The sequence below is a fragment of the Ovis aries genome, chromosome 3, assembly GCF_016772045.2.
Source record: "Ovis aries strain OAR_USU_Benz2616 breed Rambouillet chromosome 3, ARS-UI_Ramb_v3.0, whole genome shotgun sequence".
Lineage (NCBI taxonomy): Eukaryota > Metazoa > Chordata > Mammalia > Artiodactyla > Bovidae > Ovis > Ovis aries.
The window spans coordinates 176,426,735-176,452,384 of NC_056056.1; the positions used below are offsets into that span (position 1 = coordinate 176,426,735).

A 25,650-nucleotide genomic window follows, 5' to 3' on the forward strand; every position below is an offset into this window, starting at 1 on the left:
TGTTGCGTTCACCTGGGGGAGGTTTTAAAAGCTATCAATATCCAGCCTCATCCTAGATAAATTAGAGTCCCTGGGATAGGACTCGGGTATCAGGATTTTGCAAAAGCTCCCTGTCCTCAGTCCTAATGCGAAGATGGAATTTATAATAATCATGTTCAGGAACAGGAAGATAGCACAAATGTATTACACCTAGAAAGTTCAGCTAGAAGCAAGATCTTGGTTAATTCTTGCAGCGAGTTGGACCCCTGCTGTGCCCCTTTCGCTAGTGGGGAGCCGAGACGTCCCACAGCTCGGGGGTGTGGCCAAGGCCCCAGAGCACCGCCCCCTCCTCCCCCGCACATCGCTGGCAGCTCTGGGCTGCCCCTCCAGGTTCTCCCAGAAGACTGCTTCTTCCCAGATGCTGAAGTCTGCCAGCAGGCTGGTGCTTGAGCAGAGCTGAGGCCTGGGAGAACTTCGGAAGGATGACAGGAAGCAGCTAGCGGTGGGAAGGGAGTGTTGGGGGGCACTTTAAGACTGAGCTCACCGTGGGGAGCTCCAAGTCCTAATAACCACAGGAGTGGATTGGATTCTCTGCTAAGCACCTGACCCTGTGCTTGGTGCTTTAAGTGAGTCATCTCCTTAATGTTCAGTTGATCGCCGAGGGAGATTACACTCACAGAAGAATCACGTCGTATCCTTTCAGTCACATTGTCCCCCATTGGCAGATGAGGAAACTGAGGCCCAAAGACTCCAGAGAGCCTGCCCCGAGGTCACCAGTGCGGTCCGGATGTCTCCAAAGGTTCTCTCACTTTGAATTGAGAAACAGTGTCTCCAGGGAAAAGGGGGAGGCGGGTGGTGGGGAAGTCGGCGATGAGCAGGGGGTGGGGCTGAGCGGGGAGCCCCTGCTACTGCAGCCCTAACGCGTCTCCGTCCCTCCCCCGCCGCAGGCCCTTCCTCGTGCTGCCGCCGCTGATGGAGTGGATCCGGGTGGCGGTGGCTCACGCCGGCCACCGCCGCAGCTTCTCCATGGACAGCGACGACGTCCGCCAGGCCGCCCGGCTGCTGCTGCCCGGCGTGGACTGCGAGCCGCGCCAGCTCAGGTAGGGCGGCAGGCGGGAGATCCCGGGGCGGCGGGGCTCTGGGAGGGCGCCCTTCCTCTCACACCCAGCCCCCGTCCCCGGTGCAGGGAGCGCGGCCGCACAGCGCCAGGGCTACGGGCTGGTTTGCGCCCTGGGCGGTGTGCGCGGGCAGCCTCGCTGTCACGAAGATCGAGGCTCCTCTGGTTTAAAGGAGAGACGCAGGCTTGACAATAAACAGGTCCCTCGAGTTGCAGGGACGCAGGAGGACTGGGAGCAAGGCTATGTGGGAATGCTCCTGATTCTTCAAATACAAGATATCCGTGTGCGTTGATCTTGATTCTAGGCATATTCTTTCTATTCCGTTCTCTCTCCCTCTCTTCCTTCCCTCTCCTCTCCTTCCCTCTCCCCCTCCCGCCCTCGTCTTCCCTCTCTCCCTCTCTCTACTAGAAGTAAATTATTGTCTCCCTGTAGTTTTCTAACTAAACCCTGCAGAGTAGAATTTCTCGTTGGGTCTGAGAGCGCCTGTGCTTTTTCACTTGCGTGGAATGAACTGGCTCTCCCTCCATTTCTCACCCCTGCATTCAGGTGTCTACTGCATCAAGGTGGGAATTATTCATGGACCACTCAGGGACCCCATGCAGGGGTGGGGAGAGACTCACTTTTATCCAAAGTGAAAAAATTGAAACCACTCAGTTGAGTTAAAACCTGGCTGTAAATGCAGACAATACAGAAACTCAGACATAGGTGTGTGTGCATGAGTGTGTGTGCTTTCCCGACTCCCAGGCCTGTTGTCTAGGTGTCATGGACACCATTTTCAAATCCCCATTGCCCACCAGGTGAGTGTAGCCTGTCATGTGTCCAGGCTTCAGAGATTTCCACCCTTCCAAGATCTGATTGGAAGTCTGCAAAGAAGGGGAGAGTTTGCAGAAAACAGCATAGCCCACTGAAGACTCATAAATGCCCCACCACCCAGGGACATGCAGGGCCCTGATGGAAGTCAGCAAGCATTTACTGAAAGCTTGCCGCAAAGTGAGCACCATCATAACTTCTTTCCACAGACTAATTAATAATGAATGAAGTGGGTATTATTATTGTGCCCACTTTACAGACAAGGAGACTGAGGCACAGATAGATTAAGTACCATGCCTAAGGTTACAAGATTTGTAAGTGGTGGAGCCAGAATGTGAATTCAGGCAGCCCATACCTCCAGACCCCATAGTTCTAACCCCTGATTTGTACTCTCCTCAGGAGGTTTCTGTCTAGAGAGAATCTATCGGTGCCACCATCCCTTACATTTTGTCACCTAGGATAACCACAGGTCTCAGGGAGAGAGACACAGGAGCAGCCATTTACTGAGCATCTGCTGTGTGGTGGATATTAATTGCAACAGGAGATTTGCATTCATTACCCTGATCCCTGAAGCAGCCTCCTGAGGGTAGTGTAAACTTTCCATTTTACAGACTGGGGAGTTGTTGTTGGGGCCACTTATAGTGTAGATGTCAAGGAGGCGATCCTTGTGACTCTTGCTCCGAAGTCCATCCTGTGCCCACGAGACTCTCCTGCCTTCTGTTTTGTGGGTGTGGCACCCCCCTACCTGCAGGCTCACTCCTGCTGCCGCTGCTCACGGTCCCCAGCTCTGGGCAGGGATGACCTTGAGATTCCAGCTCTCCTCCTTGAAGCAAACCTGAGGCCGCTGGTTGGCAGGGAAAGTAGGATACTTCCTTAACTTTGCTGATAAAGTACTTCTTGTTTGTCATGCTCTCAGGAAACCTCACAGCCTAAAGGGTAGACACCTGGGCTCCTGAGTCCGGTTGCCTGAGTCCACATTCCACCAACATGACTAATTAGCTGTGCAACCTTGGGCAAGCTTGTTAACCTCTCTGGACCTTCATTTCCCCACCTGTAACATGGACATAATAATAGCAGCCCCTTCAGATATTGGTGCAAGCACAAAGCAGGATCACAAACATAAAGGACCACACTGACAGTGCCTAAAAGGAAGTAAGTACTCATGACACGGTCGTTTTTAGTGACCATTATAAGTCTCTCGGAGAAGGCGATGGCACCCCACTGTAGTACTCTTGCCTGGAAAATCCCGTGGACAGAGGAGCCTGGTGGGCTGCAGTCCATGGGGTCACGAAGAGTCGGACATGACTGAGCGACTTCCCTTTCACTTTTCACTTTCATGCATTGGAGAAGGAAATGGCAACCCACTCCAGTGTTCTTGCCTGGAGAATCCCAGGGACCGGGGAGCCTGGTGGGCTGCCATCTATGGGGTTGCACAGAGTCGGAGCAGCAGCAGCAGCAAAAGTCTCTACTATTGCTGTAGTAATAATGGAGGATCATATCTAAGTATTGCTTTATCTTAAGACTCTCATGTGAACCTCAAAACAAACACTCTTGTTAACTGAGAAAATAGTGCTTCCCTGTTTTACAGAGAAAGATATCAAGGTCCAAAAAGATTAGGTAATTCTTCTAACATCACACAGATGTTAAGTGACAGAGTTAGAAGTCGAACATCAAACCCAGACGCCCAGAGATATAACCAACTTTTCTGGCCCCTGCCCTGGATCTGGAGTCAGCCTGCTTGGAGGATGCTGATCACCTTCCAGATGCTTCTTTTCCTTTCCTAAATCCATAGACTGAACATGAACTCAGAGGACCACTGTCATCTGTAGGCCCCTCCCCCAGCACAGAGCTTTCACTGCATGGTCTAGTGACCAGGTGTGTGCTGTTCTGACAGTTGCACCAAGGATTTCAATTTCAGGGTTTGTCCAGTCTGACGCATCAGCCCTGCCATTCAGGACGTGAGTGTGATCACCTGCCAGGCCACGATGCACGCAGTGAGCAGGGAAACAAAGGAAGCCAGTTCACCTGCATCTCTAAGCTGTTTTTAGGCATTTACCTCTCAGTTCTTGACTCATTTGTACACATATGATGATTTCTGTCTAGGAAATATGCTAATCGGTTGTTCCAGCTAAATTTTCCTCACATTTGGAAATAATTTTCAAAAAGAAAACTAAAATATAGTATTTAGTTTAAATTTTTCCTAAATAGTAAATGTAAGATAAGTAGAGATAATAAATGTAGGCTAAATGATATGATCAGCCAGTTGTTTTTGTTTTTGTTTTTTGAGTATCTATTTTTCAGTCTGGGCAATATATAGATACATCTATACATATATTTTCCAATCACATTTAGTGTGATGTGAAGTAGGAATTATTGTCTCCAGTTTTCAAGAGACTGGGTCAAAGAAGTTTTGTTCATTTAGAGAGCCAACGATAGGTACTGGACACCTGCCTTGCACTGTCTTCACAGTGTGCCATCCCAAACAAATTCCACAAGGCAGACTTTATTGTCCCATTTTACAGATAGGAACACTGAGGCTAGTTGCAGTCATGGGACTTGTCCTAAATCACACAGCTACTGTAAGGCAGATGAGGTGTAAGATGAAGGACTTTGCAAGTTGATTTGTCTCTCTGCTGTCCCAGACATCCATCTTCGAAGCTGCTAGGCAGGCTCCTAGTTCTGAATCATTTGGAGCTTAACATACTGCTATAAGTAATCAGTCTTAGAAACAGTGTGGGTAGTTTGGTATTCTAACCCACGCGGGAACTTAGGACGTGGTGTTGGCAGCTGGAGTGTCAGTGACTATTAGAACATATAATTACCTACCAGCCGACCAACGTTTCCTGGTGGGAGGCAGCCTGAACATCAGCCGGGACAGAGCAAGCAGAGTCGAGGATTCCCAGGTCTGACGCTAGTGCTGCATTGATTTTCACAGTGACCTTGGTCAGTCCTATGGGAGCTCTCCTTTTGTCTTTATTCTGCTACAGTAAAGCCTCACCACGGCAATCGAGTTTATACCAGAGGAACACCATTTAATGCGGCTGCAGGTTGTAAACCGACAAGGGTGACCCATTTATTCTTCCTTAATTAAACTATCAGATCATCTTTCTTTCCTTTTTCCTGTCCTTTGGGAAATGGGAGGGAAGTAAGAATAAAGGAAAGAACAAATAAATAATACCTCCCGGCAGCATTTTATTAGGCTTTGTACATTTTCCTACTAATAATTGGTCTTGAAACATTTCAGAAACACGAACAGTAAATGCTGCTGTTTTCCCCACATTTGTAAGAGGCAGTTCTGCTCTAGAGTGAGGCTGTGTTAAAATAATGGTAGGAAAGGGTGTTCTCAGATCCTTTCTCAGCTGATAAATGACACTGACCAACAGCAGTTGAAGGTTGTTGGAACCATGAGCTCCCTCCAGGAAATGGCTCATTTTTTTTGCAAGTGTTTCTTAAATCCAAACCAGACTTCGAGCTGTCCAGAAGGGGTGAGTTTGGGGATGGTAAGATGCTAAGAGTATCAGACTAGGACATTACAAAATAGGGACGGTGAGGCTAGTTGTGGTTACAGAGCTTGTCTAAGGTCACACATTGTGTTCTTCCCTTTGCTCTTCTGTTACATTTTTCAAGCTCCTAAGGCCAAGCCCCACGCTAGATGCTCTCATCTGGATCTGCTGCTTTCTAACAGGTCACCTTGGGCAGGTCACTCTGCCCATCTCACAGGACCAGGTTCATCCACTCTAGAGATGAGGGTGACGACTGCTTCGTGGGATGGGGAACTTCACTAAGAGGTCACATATGAATTTAGCAAATTTTGCCACTGCTTGGTCCGCCCCTCCTAGCACTTCCTCGGTCTCTTGGGCACATTTTGAGGTTAATTATTGTTCATTGTTCAGTCACCAAGCCATGGCTGACTCTTTGCTACCCCATGAACTGCAGCACACCAGGCCTCCCTGTTCTTCACCATCTCTTGAAGTTTGCCCAAGGTTAATAGGTTTTGTTATTTGTCTAGTTTAGGTCAAACTAGGTTCTAAGACAAAGACTGTGCCCTGAGGCACCTGAACTGAAATTCTGTTGCCTCTTACACAGCCGGAAGTTCGATTTCGTTTACCAAACACGTATGCAGTGCTGATGGCCCACCAGAACCTGGGTGGGATCCAGGGACATCAAGTCAGGGAAAACCCAGCTGCTGCCCATCACATAGGAAGCAGGCCTGGTGCTGCTGGAGCTGCTGGTCCTTGTACCCACAGCTTCTGTGGCCCTTTAAGAAAAGGATCACTTGGTTGAGGGGAATTCTGGCCCTTAGTGTCAGAAGGAAAGATGCTCTCCACCCACTCCTTCCCCAATCTATGGAACCACGTCTTTTCTGGGCTCAGAGGAGACTTAAGTGCTGCTGGGGAGATGCCTACAATAAGCAATGGCAAACAGATCAGCAAGATAATCTCACAGAGTCTCAATACAAAGAAAGTGAAGTAGAGTGTAGGGGAGAGAGGCACTGAGGAGAGAGGGATGGAGCACCTCGGGACCTGAGAGGATGGGACAGCCTCAGGCTCCTACTGTCAAGGAATAGTTGGTATCCTGGCCAGGGACTTCTGGAGAAAACTTTGGGGGTGGGACATCTAGAGCCGCATCTGTGCCAGCCATTTCCCTCGGTCACGTCCATGTGGGCCCCTGAATTCAGACCTGGGTCTCCCTGTTCTCTCCATCAGGTCACCTGCAGAGGCCGAGCACTTGGGCCCTGCACGTGCCTCTGTGGGGCCCTGGAAGGCTCCCCAGCCTCTCAGAGTGGGAACTGCTCTCTCCTCCCTTCTCCTCTTGAGTGCCCTTGTCCTTGCCACTCCTCAGCCTCTTCAGCTGGGCTGAGTGCAGGCACGGGATGCCAGCTCCTTCACCTCCAGCGGACATGAAACTGCCCCCTGGGCCCAGAGATGACCCTGTGGGAGCTGCTGCCACTCCTACCTGACGTCAGTGCATCAGTGCCTCCTGCAAGATGGGAAGCCGCCCTCTGCCTGCTCCCAGGAGGGGCGCTTTGGGGCTCGACTGTCCTCCCCTTTCGGTGTCAGGGAGGAGCCACAGAGCAGGTCTGGGAGCAGAGCTGGTGAGGCGCCCTGCACTCAGCAGGCCCAAACCAGCCCCCACTGTGTGCCTGGCTTACTGTGGGTTAGACTGGAAGTGGGTGGGCAACAAGGTCAAGGAGTTATGGAAAAATCTGGCAAATGCTCTACTATAAGACAGTAAAAATCTAGGTCTGAGAGCTTGAAATGCAAGAGGTACCATTTGATGTGAATCCTGAGAATAAACAGATTTGCTAGGTAGAGAAGGTGAAGCTACGAGAGGAAGGGAGAGGGCAGTAGAAAAAATAAGTCCACACAGAGGGAACCACACATACAAAGGCCAAGGTGGGAATGTGTGTTGGAGGAAACATAAGGAATTGAAACTAAGAACACAGGTTCAACCAGCAGTGCTCTGAGCACCTCTTGTAGGTCAGACCCTGGACCAGACGTTGGATACCACAGAGAAATCTTGGCTAAACTCAGCCCAGGGAGGGTCTTTTATGCCATACCAAAGAATGTTGACACTATTTTATGGGAGGCAGGAGCCATCCCAGATGGTTAAGGATGAGAGTGACAGCAGAGTTGTGTTTTAGAGAGAGGGGCTGGTGGCAGGAAAGAGGGACTGAGGCAGCAAGGGGCCTGGAATGAAGACACTCTTACAGGGATCCAGGCCAGAGATGCTGACAGCTGGGCTGATGCAGAAGCAGCCAGTGTAGAGAGATGGGGAAAGATGCTAGAGAAGATGAAACCTGGGGACACATGTAGGGGGTGAGGGACTGAGCACTGTTAGAAATGGCCCTGGTGTGCTGTGGAGAGAGGGGCCTGGGGTTAGTGTGGGTACCAAGTTCCAGTTTGGAAGATGAAAGAGTTCTGAAGGTGGTTGGTAGTGGTGGTTGCATGACGATGTGAATTACTTAATGCCACAGAACTGTACACTTAAAAGGTTAAAAATAGGGACTTCCGTGACAGTCTAGTGGTTACGACTCTGCGTTTTTGGTGCAAGGGGTACAGGTTCGATCACTGGTTGGGGAACTAAGATCCCACATACTGTGTGGCATGAAAAAACTTTTTGTTTAATATTAGAATTGTCAGTTTTTCTGTTACATATACTTGTTACGATTTTTAAAATTAGTCCTGATGGGTTATCAAGTGAAAAAGACCATAGAGAATAGTGTATGAGGTGTTGCCCTTGTGTGAAATACATAACTGAGTATTTTCTATATCCATGTTTAGATTGTCTCTGGAAGAGTATGCATGAAACCGGTAAACAGCCAAGGAGGGGAATTAGAAAACTGGGTATATTCATTTTCTCGGAGAAGGCGATGGCACCCCACTCCAGTGCTCTTGCCTGGAGAATCCCATGGACGGAGGAGCCTGGTGGGCTGCAGTCCCTGAAGTCGCAGAGTCGGACACAACTGAGCGACTTCACTTTCACTTTTCACTTTCATGCATTGGAGAAGGAAACGGCAACCCACTCCAGTTTTCTTGCCTGGAGAATCCCAGGGATGGGGGAGCCTGGTGGGCTGCCATCTATGGGGTCGCACAGAGTCAGACACGACTGAAGCAACTTAGCAGCAGCAGCATATCCATTTTCTATGGCTGCTGAAACAAAGCACCACAGACTTGGTGACTTAAAACAACAGACATTTACTGTCTCACAGTTCTGAAAGCTAGAGTCCAAAATCAAGGTGTCAGCAGGCCCATGCTCCCTCCGAAGTACCTGGAGGGGGATCCCTTCTGTTCCCTTCCAGCTTCTGGTAGCCCCGTGTTCCCTGGCTTTTGCTAGCATCACTCCAGTCTTGCCCTCCTTCCTCACATGGCTGTCTTCTCTCTGTTTCTGTGTCTAAACCTCCACCTTCCTGTAAAGGACACCAGTCAAACTGGATTAGGGCCCACCCCCAGTGACTTCATGTGGGGCTTTGCCAGTGGCTCAGCGGTAAAGAATCCGCCTGTAATGCAGGAGATGAGGGTTTGATCCCTGGGTCAGGAAGATCCCTTGGAGAAGGAAATAGCAACCCACTCCAGTGTTCTTGCCTGGAGAATCCCGTGGACAGAGGAGCCTGGTGGGCTATAGTCCATGGGGTCACAAGGACATGACTTACTGACTAAGCAACAACAATGACCTCATCTAACTTGACTGTATCTGCAAAGACTCTATTTCTAAATAAAGTTACCTTCACTTCATAGTTGTGGGTTAGAGTGCTTAGGACTTCAGCATATCTCTTGGGGGTGGGGGGAGACCTAATTCAGCCCATCATATGGGGGAGCCAGAAATGGGAGGGAAAATTGCTCCACTGTTGTATGTGGTAGCATGTGCATGTGATAACTCTTCCCCCTCCAGAAACTTTTACATTAGAGTTTGACTCAGGTTTCTGGGGAGTGTGTAGCGAAGGATGCTATTAACAAATACACGACACAGACAATGTCAGAGAAGTAACAGTGGGTTCAACTTCAAAAACGTTGAGTGCCAGATGCTGCCCACTTGGTTGTCCATGGAAATGAGAGAGTCTGTGTCAGGCTCCTCCATCAGGGGAAGCTTGCCAGAGAATTAAGCGCTCACGTTGTCATCTAATTAGAGAAGGAGCCAAGCGGAGTGGCTAGGAGTGCAGGCCTGCAGCCGGACTGCCTGGGTTCAAATCCTGACTTGACTGCTTACTCTCTGTGTGACCTTAGGCAAGTTATGCACTTCTCTGGGCTTCAATTTCTGTATCTATAAATTAGGAACCATAATATTCCCACTCTTTATCAGAAGAATTAAGTAAAATTATATAATTAAACCATTTAACACCACGTAGGAAGTAAATTGGGCTTCCCTGGTGGCTCAGCAGTAAAGAATCTGCCTGCAATGCAGGAGACTTGAGAGACATGGTTCAATTCCTGGATCTGGAAGAGTCCTTGGAGAAGGAAATGGCAACCCACTCCGGTATTCTTGCTGGGAAAATCCCATGGACAGAGGAGCCCGGTGGGTTACAGTCCATAGAGTCGCAACGAGTCAGACATGGCTGAGCGACTGAACACACACACACCAGGTAAATCATGTGGCACACTCATGTCACAGAAGATGCACATTAAAGATTAGTGAACATCCCCCACTGGGGACCGAGGAGGTCAGCTTCTCCCGATTACCAAAAGCAATAGCCTCAACTTCCTCTAAGAGAGACGAGGAATAAATATCTTGAAGCGATGTGCTAGTGTGCCAACAAGGGATGTGGTGTGTAGCCCAGGCTGAAGGCAGGTGTGTCTTGACCCTTATTCTCTGGTGACTCAGTACCCCCCTCCAGGTGCAGGAAGAAATTTGATTGGAGCTGACTCGCTTGGGGCCACTGTTCCCACCTCAGTGATTTCCGAGTTCCTCAGGATACTCAGGTTTTATAGTTTCTCTGAAGTGTGGGATTTTTGAAGACCATCATTGGATGGTATCCTGGAACTTTGACCAAAGTGGTTGATTGTCCATTACCAGCTGTATTTGCAACCGTAGATGAAATCACTAGCAGGAAACGACAACAGAAAGGAAGACGTATAGACAACAGATATGGCCCTTCATTGATGGGGTCTTGTCCCAAGTGGGCAGAGGTTAGGGAAGGGGGGAATAGAATACTCCAGAAGAAAGAGTCATAGCTCAGCATTTATCTCAAAGAGTAGCTTCTTTATCTCTTTAGGGCTGGGCCAGAAATCTGTTTCCTTGATTGAGGGGCCTGCCACAGAACATGGCACGTAATTCAGTTCAGTTCAGTCGCTCAGTCGTGTCCGACTCTTTGCGACCCCATGAGTTGCAGCATGCCATTGGAGCCCTGTAAATACTTGTTGAATGAATGAATGATAAAAGGGCTGTTGCCAAGTGTGTTGCTGATACTAGGTGTGACAGACAAGACTTTTCCTATCTAATTCAGACACAAAATGGCTTCACCATGGAGACAGTGGTAGGCAGGTGAGGTTCAGGCAGGGAACTCAGAAGAAAGGTCTGAACTGAGATGCTTTTGGGAGGCACACTGGCAGACTGGTGGCTGCTGAAGTCATGGGTGGGCCTGAAGCCCAGGAAAAGGACCAATGAGGAGGCATCATCACGAGACAGAAGGCGAGGGCTCCCAGGTCTGAGAAAAGCCTGAACAAAGTGAGGTAGCAGATGTAGGAAACTGAGATGGGGAGGGGTTGCCAGCATCTGAGGCTATCCACAGGCAGAGAAGATGCAGGGCAAAAGGAGGCGCCTTGGCTTGGCAGTGTGGGAGACACCAGTGCCCGTAGCAGCAGTCTCAACAGCCCAGCGTGGGCAGAAACCAGATTGCACCAGCAGACAGTTTGCCAACACTTGGAATTTGTTCTGAGCTTCCAAAGTGTTGAAAGTAAAACAAACACATTTGGTGCTTACAAGAAGGCAGAAAACTAAATCGTAAATGGTATTTGGGGCTCACTTCCAACTGGGGCTTCAAATTCAGTCCGGAAGTTTGAGAGTATGTAGTTTGCCACATGGGATTTGACTTCCTGGGAACAGGGGGTTTTTTTGGGGGGAAGGGGGTCCCCTCTTGAGTCTGTTAAATTTCTGTCCAAGATATTTATTTTCTCATCTGCAAGCAAACCTCCCAAACTCTAGGTGAAAATGTTAGTTACACAGAAGTGTTAACTTCCCTTAGCAATGAGCCAGCCAACCAGTACTTACCATACAGCCATATCCTTATACAAAGTCCTTCATATGAGGTCATGACAATGGTGCTCTGGGTAACAATGAAGGAGCAGGTCCCATCCTTCAGAAAGTTTGTAGTCAACCCAGTAATTAGAGCATACGTGCCGTTTTTTCCAAAGTGAACTTGTCTTTTACAAGCTCATGAAATCACCCTATGACAGATGAAGAACCACCAGACTGGATGATCTCCACAGTCTTTTCTAGCTCTGTGGGTTATTCAGTTTTGTGGTCTGATGTTGTGTGTGTAAATGGCGTGACACTTTTCCCTGTGCGGGAAACTGAGGCATGCAGAGGGTAAAAGAATGAGCGGAGCTTCAGCTCACATCTCCTGTATTGCACAGGGTAACAGAAGGAACGATCGTGAGTTGTAGGCCAGACACTGTCCTGGGTGCTTCTCACATTGGTCAGTCTCCCCTGTCTACATGCAAGACTTTATTTTCCTCTTCACACCCGAGGAAACTGGGGCTCCAGGAGGCTGGGAACTCTGGCTACCGTCACATGTAGAAAGAGCCTCATCTTGGATTAGAACCAGGCCTGTCTGACTCTAAAGCCCAAGTTCTCTCCACTAAAATAGTAATTTCAAAAACAAATATCATGCATTAATGCATGTATGTGGAATCTAAAAAAATGGTATAGATGATCTTATTTGCAAAACAGAAATAGAGACACAGACATAGAGAACAAATGTATGGAGACCAAGGAAGGAAGGGAGGGTGGGATGAATTGGGAGATTGAGGTTGACATATATACACTATTGATATTAGTTATAAAATAGATAACTAATAAGAACCCACTGTATAGCTCAGGGAACTCTATTCAGTGCTCTGTGGTAACCTAAATGGGAAGGAAATCCAAAAAAGGGGAGATAGATGTATACGTTTAGCTGATTCACTTTGCTATACAACAGAAACTAATACAACATTGTAAGGCAACTGTATTCCCATAAAAATTAATTTGTAAGGTAACTTCAGTCAAAGAATCAGCACTGGGAAATGGGAAACAAACTTTTGAACGAGGCACACTGGTTCATCTTGGAAGGGTCAGCCTCCAGCCTTAGTTCTCTTTAGAAATTTTTATGCCTGTCAGTCTCTTGTGTCAATCTACAATGTCAGCATCATCCAAGGCCAAAGATCCCTGTGAAGAATTAGCATAAAAACAGTCCAAGAAATGTATGAAAAGAGGCTCAGCCTTACTAGTAACCCTGGAAATGCAATCTGAAACCACACCCTACTATGTATTTCATTCCCTTTAGACTGGCAGATTTGAGAAAAGCTATAGCAGAACATGGACTCTTAAACAGCACCAGAGGGGACTCTGAATCCACTTTCAAGTAAACCTGAAAACACGTAATGCTACTCCTAGGTCTCTACCCTGGAGAAACTCTCCCCTATGTACAAAGAGGCTCATAGATGCAGTGTTTGTAATAACAAAATACAGAAAAGAGAAAGGAACAAGCTTTCTACTGGAGAACAGATGAATAAATGCTGCTATGTTCATTCACAGGAATGCCAGCTAGCAAAGAAAATAAATAAACTAGAGCTACATGTTATTATGGAAATCTTAGAGACAATATTGTGCAAAAAAAGCAAGTTGAGGCAGGATTTGGGTTTAATGCTAACATTTACATAAAGCCTGCCAACATGCAAAATAGTCTACATATTAGTAGGAATTCATAAAATAGTAAAAGCGTATATATATAAAGCAAGATAGCTATGATAAATGTCAAATTCAGGGGAGGTGGTAATCTCAGGAGGGTAGAAGAGATGATGGAATCAAGATAGGTGTACAGAGGTCTTTGTATTTACAATGCTCTATTTTTTCATTTGGGTTGGGTGGTGGACATGTCGAGGTCGATGTACTACTATATATTTTATGTTTGCCTAAAATAACCCACTAACAGTAAAAATTACTTAGCCAGTGTTTGCAACAGCACCCTCGAAGGCTGGTCCTGAGATACTAATAAGTATTATTTTAAAATTTGAAGTGGTTCAATAAATTTGGAAGACACTGAATTAAATAAAATTTAACATTTTTTAAAAAAAATTCTGTCTTTAACATCCCATGTTTCTTGTCAATCCCCAAAAGAAGGTCATCCTATTAAATTATTTTACCATAGATCAGGACTCAGCAAGCTAGAGCTGCCTGCCGCCTATTTTTGTATAAGAAGTTGTATTGGGAAATAGGCATGCCCATTTGTTTAGCATTGTTTATGACTGCTCTCACTACCAAGGCAGAGCTGAGTATTTGTGGCAGAGACCAAATGGCCCATGAAGCCTAAAATATTTACCCTTTGGCCCTTTACAGAAAAAAATGTGCAGATCTGGAGACTTACTTCCCTGGCAGTCTAGTGCTTTAAGACTCCATGCTTCCACTGCAGAGGGTGCAATTTTGATCCCTGGTCAGGGAACTAAGATCCTGTATGCCACATGGAGTGGCCAAAAAATAGAGGAAAAAACATGTTTTCAGTGTGCAGATCTGTTTATGGGATTGGTGTTACTGGGAATTAATTTGGGGATTGTAACAATATAACTTTGCCCTTTACATCTCAGAAATTGGTTCATTTATTTGTGAAATTTTTTATAAAGACTATCCATTCTTTCCAGAATTCCTTAGAAGGTGGTGTTCCATCTTTGATCTTCAGCACCCAGTGCTGCCAGCCACTATATATTAGCGGCACCCAGTGTTGCCAGTACCCAGCCACTATAAATTAGTGCTTCATTGAATTGACTTAAATTAAAGGTCCATTTGTGGAATGGATTAATTAGGATATAGATTCATTAGCTGTAACATACATAGGAAATGCTTGTGGCTTGGACAAGATAGGAGCCTAACATTTTCCTCATCTAACAATCAAGGCTTGGGCAGTCTGGGATGTTATGGCAGCTCCAGGTCAGAGACCCAGGCACCCTCCCTCTTGTTGCTCTGTGATCCCTTAGGTGATACCTTTCTCTACATAGCCCAACATGGCTGACCCCACCCACCAGGGCTATGGCTGTCAGGTGGGAAGAGGGAATGTAGGATAGGGCCTGCTCCAGAGAGTGCACACATCACTTCCTCTCACTCCCTATTGGTCAGCACTTAGCTGCAAGGGAACCGGGGAAATGTAGTCTTTATCTGGGCAGCCATGTACCCAGCTAAAAATTCAGGTTCTACAATTCATAAACAAGGTAAAGGATTCTGGAGGACAGCAATGAATCTCTGCCCCCCCAAAAAAAGATACATTAAAGGCTTGCCAAAATCAAGAGTGACTCCCTTCTGTAAGGAAAGGCCTTATTTTCAACTCTTAAGCCATGAGTGGGAGGAGGGCTCAAGAGGGAGTGGGTATATAAAGAATCTGCTTGCAATGCAGGAAACCTGGGTCTGATCCCTGGGTTGAGAAGATCCCCTGGAGAAGGGAATGGCAACCTGCTCCAGTATTCTTACCTGGAGAATTCCATGGACAGAGGAGCCTGGTGGACTACAGTCCATAGGGTGGCAAAGAGTCAGGATATGACTGAGTGGCTGACACTTTCACTTTTTTTTTCATGGCTGATTCACAATTGTACAGCAGAAGCCAACACAGTATTGTAAAGCAATTACCCTCCAAATAATAGAATAAAGTAAGCCATGATGCCAGAGCAAGAGACATGTAACTACGGTTCATTATTTTCTACTCAAAGTAACATGACAACATGTTCAGATATGAACACACCAGTTTGGTTTACCTACACCTGGTGTTTGAGATGTCTTTTTTCACATATTTGAACAGACCTAGAATTTCTATTTTGGCAAAGTGGGTTTTGCCACTAACTGAGCATTTACTTCTAAGGAGGAGAAAGTTTTCAGGCCCCTTGCTATATCTCACAAGGTAGAAAAGATTAGCTGGGAGGAGGACATGGAATCACACTTTTGTTACATTATCCACGACAGGTTTAATGAGCTGGCTCTTTAAAGTACAGAGTACTTCAGTAGCAGTATTAAACAGCAAGTGGGCACAACTTTTGGAAAAGATTTCTCTGAACTTTGCAAGCATTATATGTTCCATTTGCTGCAATCATATAATTTTTTTCTCAGAAAGGTGCACAGAGATCTCAGTGTGACTTACTTCAGCACAAAACAGTCTCAATTTGTTCATCTTTTTGCTACCCAAAAGAAAAGGAAAAACTTCTCATTGAGGGGACTTGAAGGCTCTGAAAAAGAATTTGGCTTCCTTGGGAAAATGTGTTGAGGAGGGGGCCTGGGGGCCTCTATCCAAGTGAGGCCTACAGTTCTCTGATTTGCCATTTCACGATTCATTTCTGAAGGCACCATTTTATTGTCACGCTTAAAGAATCCTGTAATGAGAACTGCCTGATACATGAGATGATGCAAAAAAAATTGTATTTCCCTCCACCAGGGTTTCTCTGCCTCAGCACTGTTAACATCTTGGGCTGAATCACTGTTGCGGCGTCATCCTGTGTATTGTAGGATGTTCAGTGGCATCTTTCACTTCTACTTGCTAGATGCCAGTAGCGCTTTCCTAGTGACAGCCAAAAATGTCTCCAGACATTGCCAGGTGTCCCCTGGGAGACAAAATCACTCTTTGTTTGCGATACCTGCAATACCTAAAGGTATCCATAGGAAGACTTGCTAAATGACCTTAGAAGACATGAATTCTGCTCCTAAATACATCTAGTGTGAAAGTGAAAGCGTTAGTCGTGTAGTCGTGTCTGACTCTGCAACCCCGTGGACCCCACCAAGCTACTCTGTCCATGGCATTTCCCAGGCAAGAATACTGGAGTGGGTTGCCATTCCCTTCTCCAAGCAATCCCCCTATGGCCCCTAGAAATTAGTGAAATCTCAGGCTTCCAGTTTCCTTAGGAAGATAAGGTATTGAGCTGAGTGCTGTCCTTTAGCACTGACCTCCTGGGATTCTGCAGGTCAAAAGCTATAACCTTGGCTCTAGAATTTGACGAAGGCAAGAACAATTTGGCGGGGGTGGGGGGCGGGGAATTTTCAGTGAGGGACACAGCATGCATGCAGGCAAGAAAGAGGTAGGGAAATGTGTGTATGGAGTGGGAACCAGGCCTTGTGGCTGGAACAGTGAGAAGGAAGAAATGATTGGGAGGTGGGGAACTTTCCAGAGGGGCAGCCGCAAGACAACCTTGAATTTGAAGCCTGTGATTAGGAATTTAGATTTCTTTGGTACCCAACCCAGGACTTGGCATCTAGTAGGTGCCCAGGCAGCATTTGAGTAGAATCAAAAGAACATGGAAGGCCTTTGGTAGCACAGACAGGGGAGTATGGTGGTAAGAGCAGGGCTCCAGCAACAGCCTGCCTGGTTCATATCTTAGTTCTGCTTACTACTTTCAGGCTCTGTGACCTGGGGCAATTTTCTTAGCCTCTCTGTGCTGCAGTTTCTTCTTCTGACCAACAAAGATAAATTTTATAGGGTTAAAGTAAGGATTAGATAAGTTCATATGTGTGAATGAGTATATTTGTGGATGTGTACGTGCACATATGTATGTGTGCATATGTATATAACGGGGTTTCCCTGGTGGCTAAATGGTAAAGAATCTGCCTGCAATGCAGGAGACTCGGGTTCGATCCCTGGGTCAGGAAGATTCCCTGGAGGAGGAAAAGGCAACCTGCTCCAGTATTCTTGCCTGAAAAATCCCATGGATCCTGGCGGGATGCCATCCATGGGATCACAAAGAGTCAGACATGACTGAGCACATACACACATATGCATGTAATGAAATATGTTTATTGAAAGCATATATATATATAATAAAATACATATATTAAAATTAGAATAATTCCTTGTACACAATAAGTACTATATTAGTTTGTTATTATTATCATATCACTATTATTATTTGAAAACCAATAAAATATTTTTAGTATGCCTGGCATACTGCTTGAAATATAATAGATGATCAGAATGAATTAACCAAGATTTTGTAAAATATTGGCTTCTTCATACCCATCTATGATACTAGAATTTAGTCCATACCAACCTTCCCTAGTCCATAGTCCAAACTCAGACATCCCAGAACCAGGCAAGGAACACCAATAAGTGGACCCGACAGGAAGTGAGACAAGAACAAGGCATGTATATGCCCCACATCAAAGTTTTCCAGCTGTTTTCAAACCTTGTGCTGGTCAGCAACATGGGCGTTAAGAATACACTGACCTATAGTTTGCCCCTCTGCTCCTAGGCCTGGCATCTCTCCCTCCTTCCTAAAATTCCCTTCCAGGCAGAGACGGAGGGTGACTTTCCTTGTGGCTCTTTGAGAACCACTGGGCTGTTTTTGAATAAAAGTGTAAACTGGCAAATTCTTGGACTTGTTTCCTCCCAGGTTGGCCTCATCCAGGGCCCAGTAAGCTGGGAAACTAGAAGCATTTCTCTCCCAGGAGACCCTCTTGGCTGCAGTAATAAGTATTTGCATGAAATAAAAGCAAAAACTGAGAATTAAAATGCCAGGATGGAGTCAGGGAGAAAAGCTGTTGCCCAGTAAGTAGTGGTATATGAGCACCAGAAAACACGTCAAAAACTCAAAGAATGTCCATGTTTGGAGGCACAGAAAAGCTTGACAAACTCAACACCCCCATCTTATACACAAGGAGACCGAAGCTGTCAGTGGGGGCAAGGAAAGACCTGCCTTGGGACTGGAGGATTGTTCAGTTGGAGGATGGGGAAGGGGAACTGGGATTCCAGATGGCCTGATTAAATCCCTAGAAAGAGGACCTGCAATTATAACATAATAGTGTCGTATTAAGTATGGATCCCATGTATTGGGCAATTACGGTTGCACACTGTGCTGAGCGGTTCAAAAGTATCATCTCCTTTAATCCTCCTCGAAGATAGAGACAGTGAGTACTGTTGCTGTCACGCCTGCTTTGCAGACAGTGTAACAGAGGCTGAGGGAGGTTAAGCTCCCCACCCCCGGTAGCAAGGAAGAAGCCAGACAGGGATGTGGAGTCTGGTGCCGGGTCCTGGGCTCCGCCCCCTGCGTTGTTGCAGAGGTTTGGTGTCAGACGCTCAGACTTGGGCCTCAGTTTCTTTGCCCGTATTACGGGAATAATAATAGCAACAGTTCCTTCAAGGAGAGAATCCTTTGAAGTGGTGGGTGCTGTACTTCGCACAGCACCTGGTAGATAATGAGCATGCAGGAAGGGTAGCTTCTTTTTAATTATCACTGATGAGGAGGTCATGGTTGTGAGAACTGTGTAGGCCTTTGGGGGTACAGGTCCCAGGGTTATGGGGAGTCCCTTTGGAAACCCAGTGGTTGCCAGCTCATCACTAAGAACTGGGCAGTGTAAGGACCAACTCTGGATCCAGACTGCTTGAGTTCAAACCCTGACTCCTCCTTGTTAGCTGTGTGACAGTGAACAAGTTAATTAACCACTCTGTGCCTCATTTTCCTCATCTGTAAGACAGGTTCATATAACAATAATGCCTTTCTCATAGGGTTTATCGAGGCTTCCCAGGTGGCTCAGACGGTCAAGAGTCTGCCTGCAATGCAGAAGACCTGGGTTCGATCCCTGGGTTGGGAAGATCCCCTGGAGAAGGAAATTGCAAACCACTCCCATATTCTTGCCTGGAAAATCCCATAGACAGAAGAACCTGGCAGTCCATGGGGTCACAAAGAGTCGGACATGACTAAGCAACTTCAATCATAGGGTTATCATGAGAGTTAAACAAGTGAATATTTGTAAAAAAAAAATTTATGATATGCCTGGCCCATGGTCGTTGCTTTCTAAGTCTTTGTTAGATGAGTAAAGCATGTAATGTTAGTGTCCCTATTTTACTCAGGAGAAACACAAAGGAGATTAAGTCACTTGTGCAGCATTACCAGTGAGTGAGGGCAGAGCCAAGCGGTAAACCCAGGCTGTCTGGCTTCTGAGCCCACAGCCTAGGGAATTTAGCAGCGTTCCACTGGCGCTCAGGGAACCTGGAAGCTGCCAGTTACCTTCTAGCACCTGCAGGGTCCGGATTGGTCCTAAGGATGGAGGAGGTGAAGGGGTCTGGGAACTTGGCTGGGTGGGCCCACCGCATCCTGAGAGACTCTGCCTTTTCTTGCTATTGAACTGTTCCAGAAATTGTGCTTTCATCAAATGTGACTCCCATCCCTCCTCCCTCCCCAGCCGCTGTCATCGCTTCCAGTTTGCTTGCAAAAGCACACAGGACAGGAATGGCAGCCCTTCTTGGGGCAGGTTTCCCCACTAGGAAAAGGGCTGCCTTTATTCTGGTAGAGTTTGTTAGATACAGTGTCTAATGTGAGGCCTTAAGAAGTGCCATTCCTAAAATAGTCTTTAGTCTCCATGTCTGTGAATCTGCTTCTTTGAAATATAGTGTGTTTTCTTTTTTTTTTTTAGTTTTTTATTTTTTAAATTTTAAAATCTTTAATTCTTACATGTGTTCCCAAACATGAACCCCCCTCCCACCTCCCTCCCCATAACATCTCTCTGGGTCATCCCCATGCACCAGCCCCAAGCATGCTGCATCCTGCGTCAGACATAGACTGGCGATTCAAATCTTACATGATAGTATACATGTTAGAATGTCATTCTCCCAAATCATCCCACCCTCTCCCTCTCCCTCTGAGTCCAAAAGTCCGTTATACACATCTGTGTCTCTTTCCCTGTCTTGCATACAGGGTCGTCATTGCCATCTTCCTAATATAGTGTGTTTCCTATAGTCTGCACCTCGCTTTGTGATTTGTAATAATGATTATGAGATCTCTCACATTTAATGGGTGCTGTGTGCTAAACTCTGTTCTCTTCCACACACTGTATGTGGATTATCTCGTTTAATCCCCACCCCAAGTCCTACAAGGAATGTATTATTACTAAAAGCTCATTTTACAGATGAGAAAACTGAACAACACAGAGGTTAAATAACTTGCCCCATGATCAAGTAGCTGCTAAATAGTAGAGCTGGGAAAAACCAGAGGTCATGCTCGGAACCTCTATGCTAGCGTTAAAACTAGTAAATGAATAAAATGTGTCTGAGGCTTCACCAGCTTGAATCTGTTAATTGGAGTGCATCAAGGGGAAAAAAAAAAAGATATCAGCAGAATGTATCAGCTCTTGCCTCGATACCGCCTCCTTCCCAGAGGAGAAAAGGCAGTGCAATTAACTGCAGTCCTTAGGCCTACAAGCCTCCTGGAAAACATCTTTCTGAAGTCATGTTCCTGAAGTGGTGGGAAATACTGACCCAGTCTCTTGGGGCCGGGGCCCTTGAGAAATCAGAGAAACTGACCACCTTGGTAGCTGACCTCTTACTTAAACTGATCAGATTTGTATGGCATCACTGAAAGTCACTCAAAGGGAAAACCACAGGGTTGATTACCTTCTGGTAAAGCCCCAGGCGACTGGCTTAGTAGACTTCTACATAAATAAATCCTGCACGTGGGCAGGCATGCACATTTGTCCAGGTCACAGGGGGACCTGCTGGTCCTTCTAGGACCAATCCCTCAGAGACTTTCCAGAAAGAGTAAATGGAGCTCTGAGTTGTGTGTACAGGAATGCTGCAGGAATTAAGATTTTGCAGAGTTAAATTTTCTAACAAACCCAGTGAACAGAAAGTCATGTTTTCATAGACCTTTATGGTAATTGTTTCTTACCTGCTTCAGTTTGCCTGCCTGCATGGGCTAGCAGAATTCAGTAACCAAAACAATTACTTATTTTGCATGACCAAGGGATTCTTGATGAACAGGTGGTTCCTGGGGTCTGTTCTTAAGAACGAACTGTGGTTCATGGGTGGATCACCCATCAGTTAGTGCCATGAGGCTTCAGGCACTGTTGGGGATACAACAGATCATAGGATAGACGTGGTCCTGCCCTCAGGAAGCTGACCTGCTCACGGTGGGGATGGATAGTTAGGGAGTTTGTGATGGACAGGTACACACTGCTGTATTTAAAATGGATAACCAACAAGGACCTACTGTATAGTACAGGGAACTCTGCTTAATGTTATGTGGCAGCCAGATGAGAGGGGAATTTGAGGGAGAATGGTGGTAGTGGTGGCGATTTAGTCTCTAAGTTGTGTCCAACTCTGAGACCCCATGGACTGTAGCTCACCAGGCTCCTCTGTCCATGAGATTTTCCAGGCAAGAATACTGGAGTGGGCTGCCATTTCCTTCTTCAGGGGATCTTCCCCAGCCTGAGGATCTTCCCCTGCATTGCAGGAGGATTCTTTACCAACTGAAGCACCAGGGAAGCTGTTGGGAAAGAACGGATAGGTGTATATGTATGACTGGGTCCCTCTGCTGTCCACCTGAAACTATCACAACTTTATTAATCAGCTATTGTTGCTGTTGTTTAGTCACTGAATCATGTTCAACTCTTTTGCAACTCCATGGACTGTCGCCCACCAGGCTCCTTTGTCCATGGAATTTCCCAGCAAGAATACTGGAGTGGGTTGCCATTTCCTTCTCCAGGGCGTCTTCCTGAGCCAAGGATGGAACCTGTGTCTCCTGCATTGGCAGGTGGGTTTTCTTAGCCCTAAGCCACCAGGAAAGTCCATAGCATCTATTCTCCGTTATAAAATAAAAAGGTTTTTTTTCAAGTGTGCCAGGGACTCTTCTGGTGGTCCAGTGGTTAAGACTCCACCTTCTAATGCAGGGGGCATGGGTTTGATCTCTGGTCAGAAGATCCCACATGCCGCACGGGGTGGCCAAAAAAATTAATTTAAAAAGTGTGCCCCCCCAAAAAAAAGCTTATTAAAAAGTGAAAAAATAAATCAATAAAACAGTCAGAGGCTGTGAAAGGTGCTAACAAGGAGACAGATGAAACTGGCCTGGAGCTGAGGTGTGTAAAGATAGGAGAGAAATTTACCTTCCTTTAGATGGTCAGTGAAGACGTCCTTTGGACAGAACATCCAAGCTCACACTTGAGGAGCAAGAAGGATCCAGGCCTGCAAAGAGCCAGGGGAAGGGCATTCTAGCAAGAGGGAACTACGCAAGTAATGTCCTCGAACTGGGAAGGGCCTTGGCCAGTTGAAGGGACAGAAGAGAGAGACGAGTTGCTAGTGAGAGTGAAGGCAGAAGGGGAGTGTTGGAGAGCAGGTCGGGTCCAGTACCCCGCAGCCTGGCAGGCTGTGCTTGGGGAGCTGAGTCTATTCTCGGTACATGGGAAGGCACTGAAAGATGTTAAGCGGAGACAGAACATGGCCCTTCCAACATTTTTCAATTAATTTTTTGGCCTCACCCTGCAGCTTGTGGGATCTTAGTTCCCTAACCAGGGATTGAACCCGTGCCCTTGGCAATGAAAGTGCCAGAATCCTAACCACTGGCCCTCCAAGGAATTGCCCCGTAGATGTTTTAAGCTCACTCTCAACTTGTGTGAGAGACTGGTTCAGATAAAGAGAAGAATGAAAGTGCTTTTGTGTGTGTGTGACAAATTAAATCACATGGACAACTTTTACTGAGATATTTCAAAAGACAACTTTCCAATACATAAAAACCTAAATAACTGTCCCTTTCCAGTCCTGCCATGCTAATGACCCAAGCCAAAACTCTGTCATATTCTGAGCCTGAAAGATAAATTCTTATGTCTATGCTTGTGCTCAACAGTCCTTGTTTGTCAGCAACTGTCTAGAATATCACAGACCTGAGGTTTAAAAATATGCCCAGACCTGAAAAGACTCTGTCTTACAAGCACTTTCATAGAACTGAAGTTACGACCTCTAAGCAAGAGATGCTGGTGTTTAGAACCAGGGTATGAGAGGTGGAGGTGGAGGGAAATGAGCGGATTTGGGGTCTGAGATTTGAGTGGCAGCATTAACAGTTGATGGGATGGATATGGGAATGAGAGGAGGTTCTAGCCAGAGTGCCGGGGTAGGCAATGATGCCTTTTGTGGAGGTGGGATGACAGGAGGATGAGGATGGAGAGTGGGTGTGGACAGATGTTCATACAGAGTTCCATTTGGGACATGCTCAGTTTGAGGGTCTGAAAGCCATTGAAGCTATTTGGTCCAGTAGGCAGTTGTATGTGTGAGCATGCCAGCATGACAGAGAAGTGCCAGCGTCGGGCTGAGGGCTCAGATCAGCCTGGTCAACTCCCGACTTGTCACTTACCAGCTCTATGACTTGGGCAGTTTCCCTATCTCTGGAACAGGGCCCCCAAGAGCACCTACATTGTCATGCTGGTTGTGTGAGTTAATACATGGAAAGAGCTCAGATTTCAATAGTAAGTATCCAGTAAATGTTGGCTCCTTGTAACAACAATTATCATCATCATCTTAGCGACAGTAATTTTCTTGCCATTTCTCTCTTTCTAATTAAAATCAAGGACCTCTGTAGCTGGTAAACACTTCTAATGTTCCTGGAATGATTACTTTACCAGTCTGGGAGCTCCATGAACATGGGGTGGTGTCTGTGTCTTTCCATAAGCTCCCCTCCTGGTGCCCACTCACAGGACGCACCTCAGTAACCTTCATCCAGTCATGTGGAATTTAGCTTGATTCAAAAAAAAACAAAAAAAGGTGCTTATTTAAGAGAGGCAATCAGGCACTGAGGAGAGCAGAAGGGCCTCAAATACAGACAGGAGAGAAAATTGCAAATTCAGTGATGGTGACAATTCACAGCATCTTTGCTCCCCAAGATTTCACAAAGCAACCTCTTCCAGAGTTAGACAGTGGTCTGTTACAAGAAAGGTTTTCCTTACCGTTAGTCAGATCAGATACCCTCTCCCTGAGATATGCACACACATCCCCCTCGGGGCTCCAGACACCTCAGTATAGCACCTGCAGGCCCCACCTCTCCCTTTCTGGAAGCTTCTGTGAAGTGTGCCCCAGGATCTAACCCTCTTCTCTCTGTCCTGTTCATTTTGCCCAAAGTGTCTGCCTTTACCAATGTGTGGGGAACATGTGCCCCTTAGATAAAGCCCACTGCCACACCAAGCATCACCCCTCCCTCTGTCTACACTTTGGTGGGGTCCATGATCTCATTTCCTGTTCTTTTCAAGTCACAGCACATGGCTCTACCCTTGCCCAGATTTCTTTTTAAAGTTCAATTTGCTCAGTATTTGCAAGAGTATTTTTATTTGCTGAATCTGGCCACGTTAGCTGTAAGAATCCCAGGTCCAAATTCCCATGAACTGGACTAAGACACCCTAGCCCACAGCCCCATTCTGTGCCCTAGAATTTCTCATCGTGGGTGCTGATGCCATGGCCTAAAGCCAGACTTGGCATCTTCAGCCCTCCCGCACCCACACCTGGGGAGCTCTCGGGCTTCCCTGGAAAGTCTTCCAACCGGGGTGGTCTTGGCTCCCCCACCTGCCATGAAAAAGTCTTAATCTTGGAGTCCAGAGTCTGGGTCCAAGTCCAATACCTTTCTTAGTTCTTCCCAGGGCTCTCGTACAAATAGGCCCTTGGAGGCCTGGCGTGACGCCCAGTCCCTGAGGCCTGTGTGCAGACTAGACCCCAGGTCAATACCTAGCTTCCTTTCTCTGGACTCCATCTTCACTGCATCAGCTCCCTCTGGTGGCCAGAAGCAAACTCCTAGTGTCCTCTAAGAGCCCTACCATCATCTATACTGGGTTCCTTTTTCAGGACAGCCTTCCTCCAAGGTTCCTTTGCCAGCTGAAATGAGGGATAGATCAGGAACCCAGTGAACGGCCAAGGGCACACCCATCTCGCTCGATTCCTAGGACTCCCTCTGGAGTCCTCTTCATGCCCCAGGTTCTTTCCCCCAGGTCCTAGCCCTACTGAGAGGAGCCTTAGTGCCACAAACTCTCAGAACAATACTTCCTCTCATTTCTCCCAAGAATAAAAACGAAAGTTCCCTGGCAAACTTAACCATTCCTCTTGCGACAAAGTGGATTAGTTAGAGGCAGGACTAGAACCAGGAATTCTGAACCCCTGGCTCCTTTCCTGAGTATCTGCCCCCAGAATATGAAGGGGTCCGTGCCAGTGCTGACTCCTGCTGATGCAGGGCATAGAATTCACCAGCCTCGGGACAAGGGCCATCATATGAGAAATGGGTGCCTGCTCATACAGAAGACAAAATCCTCGTCCTCTGCTCCTCCCAGCCTGCACTCAGCCTCT

General features: G+C 46.8%; 1 protein-coding gene across 2 annotated transcripts in view; it reads left to right on the forward strand.

The window, feature by feature from the left end:
* ABTB3 (ankyrin repeat and BTB domain containing 3) overlaps positions 1-25,650 on the forward strand; it is a 323,751-nt gene that overhangs the window by 245,346 nt on the left and 52,755 nt on the right. For both annotated transcript variants that reach the window (XM_027967688.3, XM_027967689.3), the window contains exon 4: positions 927-1,079. In XM_027967688.3, coding sequence (XP_027823489.1) covers positions 927-1,079 — 153 coding nt within the window. The remainder of the gene's footprint in view (positions 1-926; positions 1,080-25,650) is intronic.